Here is a 6,770-nt window from a genome sequence, read left to right as displayed (position 1 = left end):
AGCTTTTGTTTTGTTATAGAAAAGACTACTTCTTTTTCTGTAATGTTTTTGGATCCTTAGAGGTAAGTAAGAGACTTTTAGACAACTGTCTCCCATTTTTGTCTGTGGGTATTAAGAGTGTCAATTTTGTTATAGAAAAGACATTGACCCCAAATTTTGCAATCATATTTCTGTTACCAGAAGGGTTATTTTCTAATTCATTGTTTGAGTTGATTTTTTTATGTCTGTAGGCTGGATTTTCCTCTCTGATCGGCGAATTGTGATGCTAATTGAATTACATTTTTCTGTCTATTTATTCTTATGGGTCTTGTTACTTGTTTGTGATTGCCCTAATGAGAATGTTATCAGTACAGGAATCTTCTTGGACTTGATATAGACTGTAGCAATGTGTATCGCAGCAATGTGTATCGCATCTTTGTTTTGATCCTAAACTTTAAGTTTCAAATCTGCGATTAGGTTAAAGTTTCACAAGAAATTATTCATGGTTTTAACGTGAACCTATTTGACATGAATAGGGAAAGGGATTCAGAATGAAATTGCAGAGTTTCATGATTGTTAATGATTTTAAATTTGATTTTATCAAACAGAATTGATGCAAATGAAACGGAGTTGGAACTGTTGGCAACTTGCTAGACTTACTATGTTTACAGTGTCTGAATTTTTGGGTGTAGTTCATTGCTTCTTGGAATTGCTATTCAAAATTGTGACTTACCATGTTACATTGTCTGAATTTTTGGGTGTAGTTCATTGCTTCTTGGAATTGATATTCAAATTTGTGGAAGAATAAAAATTTGATCTTGGATGCCAGGATACGGTTGATATGGTCATGTTCCATTTTTTTTTTAACTGTTCGACATTTTTTCCCTTGATGATCACATCAGTAGTCTGCATTTCCATTTTATATACGGGCAACGGTACTATGAGACACCCATTAATGTGAGTCTTGTGATTGGGTCGCCTATGTGATGTCAGCACAATCTCTACTTCTCAAGAAATCCCCATTCAAGTCCATCAATCAGATTGTTAGTATTATCCAATGTACGCAATTTTTAAGCTATGGCATTTCCATGGTGGGTCTCAATGTGTCAATATTCCAGACCATGCTTATGTCAAGCAGTCCACATTTCTCGTTTGTACATATCATTTGAGGGCATCGATGTGCATGACTAATGTTGGAATATTCATTTCAAATCTAGTATTTCTCACCAATCACCATTGATGTGCATTGTTGTCTACCCACATAAATATTTGGGATGATCTAACATCTGCGGTGGGCCGATGACAGAGTTAGTTGCAGAAAACAAAGCAGGTTTTTGGCATCTTATGTTAGCCTTCTACCATTTTGCTCTGGTCGAATTCTTTCAAAGTGAATGGCTGATGCTTATGCAAAGGAGCTCCAGCACGATGGGAGAACTTGGCCATGTTTTTTGAGACAGGAGATGAGGGAGAAAGGTGCATATGATGGAAGGGAATAGCTGGGATGTTGTTGAATTCTACAATGAAAATTCTTTTTTTTAACCATTAAAAGAAATAATGCAAGCTGATTGATTTTTCAAGAAAGTTAGAAAGCTTAGAAAAGTAAGTTATCTCTTTAACATTTTTTTTTCATATTTATTGTGAGTTTTAAACATTATGAAATGGATTAAATTAACAAGAACTGCATTATTTTTTAGAACACCCAAATCTCAGGAATGGATAAATTGCAGTCAATTGAGCTGATGATATTGCTAATTCTCATGAGCTCTTGGTTACAGAACATCTATTACTCACTCAACCGATACCTCTTTCTGGAGAAAACCGAACCAATCTCTGATGAAAGGATTCAAATTCTTGAGCTACCAATCCTCCTGAAAATTGGGACTGGTTGGAAATAGGCAATCCTTATCTATGGCATAATTTTTAATTTCATCAGCCTTATATCTTGGCATCCTCCAGTTCCGTGCAACCTTGGAGTCATGCCCATTGGTCATATGCTGCAACACCTGTGACTCCATAACCAGCAACATATGGCATTTGATAATATTGGCACTATTTAAACTTGAAAAGTTATTTACATAGAAATATTATTAATTTACCTCACTCGTAGATGGGCGCCATATTGATGATTGTCTTACACAGTAGGAAGCTATGAGCACTACTCTTTGCATCTGATCTCTGTCATATTTACCTCCGAGTCTTGGATCTGCCAGCTCAGCGAAGTTTCCAGATTCTATAAGAGGCTTTGCCTGTGTATCATTTGTTCAAGTTAACAACCATTGAACTGGACTCAACTATTGAGAAAAAGTGTGCATCGTTTACTCACCCACTGGAGAATGTTCTCTTTTGACAAGTCCACTGGGTTTTTGCCGGTAACTATTTCCAAAAGCAGAACACCGAATGAAAAAACATCCGTTTTCTCGTCAACTATTCCGTGCATGAAGTACTCTGGTGCCAAATAGCTGCTCAATATATACCAGTATATTACAAAGTGTCTGTGTTTGTTTGCATGACAAATTGTTCAAAATGATTTATATCCTATCATCTTCACCTTTTCCATCTTTACATAGACCCAGAGGAGTGACTTAGGGTTCGATTCGTATTCGGGCTTAGTTTAAATCTTGACTTGCTTCAATTTAACTTTTGGCTTTCAACAAGTACATGAGTTTTTAATATAGTTATCATTCAAAACAAAAAAAGAGTGTGTACTATAGTATCTTTTATATGAGAAGAGGCTTATGTGGTGCCATTCATATTCGGCTTTAGTTGAAATCTTGCATTGCTTCAATTTAACTCTTGGAGTTCAACAAGCATATGAGTTTGTAATATAGTGTCTTTTATATGAGAAGGGGCTTATGTGGTACCATAGCTTCATTCTAACTTGTCTGTCCAAATGACACTTGTATGCTGCGTTAATCAAATATATCTAAACTGTGTAAATTGTTATGTACAAAAAGGTTTATAGAATTCTTACACAAATGTTCCCATTATTGGGCTGACCGAGTAATGGATCCAGAGTCCAGACTATAAATTTTCTACGAAAAGGATATAATTCTTACCCAAATGTGCCCTCTATTGAGCTGACAATGTGATGGCTCCATTTTCTGGGAAGCCACTTTGCAAGTCCAAAGTCTGAAATCTATGACAAGAAATACCAAGAGCTTTAACCAGAATTTTTATAGTTAGAAACTTTAAAGAACCAATTTGGTTATCTCACCTGCGGCTCAAAGTCCAGTCCGAGAAGAACATTGGAGGCCGTGATATCACGGTGGATTATCCTGTGCTTGCAACATTTATGAAGATAATAAAGACCTCTTGTTACTCCAATGATAATCTTGTATCTGATTGGCCACTCAAGTGATTCGCTGTTTGTACCTGAAATGGGTTATGCATAGCCATTATCATTTTAAAAATATAGCTGGTGCCCTATTTAGGCCCTGTTCATTTAAGATTATGACAACTGATTGTGAGTGCCAAACCTGTTATTGGACTCAAAATTCCATTTAAATTTGAGTTTGATAATCAGTTTAGCACTCACAATCGGTTGTCATAATCTGAAACGAACAGGGCCTTAGCAGAGAAAGGGAAGCAATTAAAGTCTCACCATGCAATGCCGATGCCAAGCTTCCATTTGGAGAGAAGTCGAAGATCAGGTGGAGTCCATTTTCAATGCACCAGCCAATCAAGTATGATGTGTTCTGGTGGCAAACATGCGCTATTATACCCAATTCTGTAAGAAACTCTTTTTCCTTATTCTCATATGTGTTTTCTTTGGCCAGTCTCTTCACTGCTATTGGTTGTCCATCGAAGAGATCACCTCTATATACTTCTGCATATCCTCCTTTGCCCACCATATTGTCTGCCATGGAAAGCAAACAAGCTTATAATGTGTGCCTAAGTTATCAATTCCGTTCTGAATTCCTGTCCATTCTGAAATGCCCTGTTTCGTCCAGAATTAGTTAAAAAATGCTCTTTCTTTCAAAAAAATAAAATAAAAATTACAGCAGTTCCTTTGTAGCAGTTGGAAATGGTTTTTGCCCCTTTCACCCTCATTTTTTGACCGTTTATAGCTGTTGGAATGGCATTTTTCATCTTTTCGCACGTACAAGCCCTTACACCTCTATATATACCCTTCTAACCATTTTTTCCCACCAACTTCTCCTTCGCCTTCTCTTTCAACTTTCTTTATTATACTTAAACTCTTAGAAGCACGAAGCGGGAGCGGGTGCGGGTGCGGGGAAGCGTGGGGTCTAGAAGAGTCTAAGTACATCTAAAAGCTAATTTCTAACCATCTTCACCGTCTTCATTTGTGTGCACTCGTTCCTCGTGCCTTCTGAAGATGTACAAGCCTTTGTGCTTGCTCTAATGAAGTACTTCGAAGAGTTGGAGGAGTTTGATGTAAGGAAGTTGGTGATAGTGAGACTTATAGAGTAATAGAAGCAATAGAAGCAGGCTGGGAGCGTCATTAGAGCGGTTCTCGTCTCTCTGGGGTCTCGCTCCCTGGAAGCTCCTTCCTAAGGAGCACCGAATCGAGGTTCCGAGGTGGGAGTGGCACCCCGAGAGAAGGTTCCTCCTTCTAAGCTTAAACTACAGTAAATTTAATTTTTTAAGTAAGAAAGATGTTTTTCTCACATTTGTTAAAATGTCTTTTTTACATATTTGGTTCATTTAATTCTTTTTACCTTCTTCATGAAAATGTTCTAAAGGATTCATTAGCCGACCCCAACTAGTTTGGGACAAAGGCTTAGTTGAGTTGAGTTGAGTTGGTTCATTTAATTCTTTCTTATATTTTTTATAACAATTTCTGTTTTTTTTCCCTCGTCGTAGCGGAATAAAAAATTTCGAACGAAACGGACGAAACACCGAAACGTTCGTTTCGGTCGCCAAAACGAAACGGCGAATGAAACGGAATTGATAACTTAGATGTGTGCCGAATCGGACATGCGAATTCATATTTTATTTCTGGCTACCTGGGTGGAAGTTATTGGTAGCATGTGAAATTTCCTCATAGCTGAAGCATCTCCATGAAAGCTTCGGGCTTTCTTCGTCGTTAGAGTACTTCTCTCTCTGCTTTCCAGTTTGCTCAGATGCAGAGGAAAAGAATGGGTCCAGGGGAGGGAACCCCTGGATGCCAAAATCACCAACACTAAAATAGTCACCCAAGGAGTGTGTTCTTCCCTCAGGCACATCTAGAACAGCTTCGGGTGAAGGCTTCCCGTGGAGGCTCTCAGTTGGTGAATGTCGTCGCCATATTTTACTGAATGAGTTCTCTCTCTTGATCTTTGGTATAAAAAGCTTCTCTATAGAGTAGAAAGCCTTACCGATACGAGTGTCTCTGTTTGATCCTCTTGAGGTTGATTGATACAATCCTGCCATGTAAGCGAAAGAGTTACCAATGTTTGAACTTGCAGAATGTTCTGACAAAACACCTAAATAAATGTCAGGCGATCTAGTTATATCAACCTTTGTAAGGTATGGTCTCTGAATCTAGATGTTGGGGATGGTTCCCCCCTTTTCTGAATGCTATCACTGAACATCCTTCTGGAGCATGCTTGAAGCAATACTTTGTAATTTCAAGCGATGTTCTGATTTATTATGGAAACAATTGTGAGAACTCTACAATTCATGCAGTCTATTCTTTAATCTATGAATTTGGTTAAGTAATGTCTCACCTTTGTGATCGTTTTCTCGAGCCACCGACAACAAGAAAGGCAGCTTCCATTGATATAGCTTCCTCAATAAGACCTTTTCTGACACTGGAGCTCTGTCTAACTTTTGCCTCCAAATGTACCTGGGAATTGCAGATTTAGTTGTCAAATTTTCATATTTTGCAGGTCCTCATTTTGTAATCTACCTGCTTAGATTGGCAAAGTTGGGTGAATTCTCCAAGCATTGATATCACAAAAGCTTTTGTTTGGCGCATTGAATTGAGCTTCTTCTCATCCTTGCCAACTGTTAATTCACTCATCAAATGTAGAATGGACAAAATTACAAAGCTTCCCAATTTGGGTACAAGTTTGAATTCAGAATAGTGATCAAATCAAATCTATTTTACCCACCAAGAACATGCAGGGCGACAACAGTGTCATCTGGACAAGCTGCAACTCTAATCGACCATGAAAGAAGCTCTATACTTGACTCTACATCGAGCGAGATCCCGATAAGTATTTTAGCTGAAGCCATGGTCCCTCTTGACTTGGACTTGCGTTAGTCCAGTATAGAATTCCTGCAGGATGATTTGGTTGTTTTGTCATTTGAATTTGTAAATCAACCTTCAGAAGTTCTATACTTGAGATCTCAAGTCTGAGCGGTCACCATAACTCACATTCAATTATCCTTGTTCAAGAAGCATAATAAGCCTTTACAAAGGGGCAGAAAAAATTATTGGTGGGGGCTGCTATTATACTCTCATTCCCTTTACTGGCCTACAAGTTTTAGTTCTGTTGGGGTGTTTTGGAATGGAAGCAAAGGGACGAGTATGATTTATCTTGCTATTGAAGCATCCAAAGAGATGAAAAGTAGGCCTTGGTTTTATTAAACATTGAGAGGATGATACGTACTTCTGATGGTGTATGTGCTGTAGTTGCAAAGTAGTTTTGAGATAGTTATTTAGGTGAGGGTTGTAGGTGATAGTTTTCAATGTGCGTCATGTTAGTGGGTAAATGGGTTTATGATGTGGCACTATCTTGTGCTTGTATTTTAGTTCATGTATGTCAGTGAAATAAAAAAGGAAGAAAAATTGACAGCAAAGGTGACTTTGTTTAGGAGAGTTATGGTTCCCCTCGAATTGAGCC

General features: G+C 38.1%; 1 protein-coding gene across 1 annotated transcript; it reads right to left on the bottom strand.

Annotated features, from left to right (window-relative positions):
• Positions 1-1,575: 1,575 nt before the first annotated feature.
• Positions 1,576-6,332, bottom strand: LOC143856753 (putative receptor-like serine/threonine-protein kinase At5g57670). Its single transcript, XM_077367025.1, has 11 exons — positions 6,036-6,332; positions 5,831-5,928; positions 5,649-5,767; positions 5,440-5,561; positions 4,947-5,345; positions 3,581-3,835; positions 3,194-3,351; positions 3,036-3,115; positions 2,303-2,438; positions 2,076-2,225; positions 1,576-1,982 (listed from the first exon to the last, which is right to left on the bottom strand). Exons 1-11 carry the CDS (start codon positions 6,157-6,159, stop codon positions 1,836-1,838), a joined length of 1,788 nt encoding a protein of 595 aa, XP_077223140.1. The 5' UTR covers positions 6,160-6,332; the 3' UTR covers positions 1,576-1,835.
• Between the last annotated feature and the right edge of the window lie 438 nt (positions 6,333-6,770).

This window comes from Tasmannia lanceolata, unplaced genomic scaffold (assembly GCF_043159265.1).
Source record: "Tasmannia lanceolata isolate RefF3 unplaced genomic scaffold, GAP_Taslan_0.1 ptg000023l, whole genome shotgun sequence".
NCBI lineage: Eukaryota > Viridiplantae > Streptophyta > Magnoliopsida > Canellales > Winteraceae > Tasmannia > Tasmannia lanceolata.
Note: the sequence above shows the minus strand (reverse complement) of the source record. Positions and strands in the feature narration are given on the sequence as shown.

Coding starts and splice junctions, on each gene's coding strand:
- LOC143856753 (XM_077367025.1), bottom strand. CDS start 6,159: ATGGCTTCAGCTAAAATACTTATCGGGATCTCGCTCGATGTAGAGTCA. Junction 2,226..2,302: donor AAGAGAACATTCTCCAGTGG/GTGAGTAAACGA, acceptor AATGATACACAG/GCAAAGCCTCTTATAGAATC. Junction 1,983..2,075: donor GGCGCCCATCTACGAGTGAG/GTAAATTAATAA, acceptor ATGGAGTCACAG/GTGTTGCAGCATATGACCAA.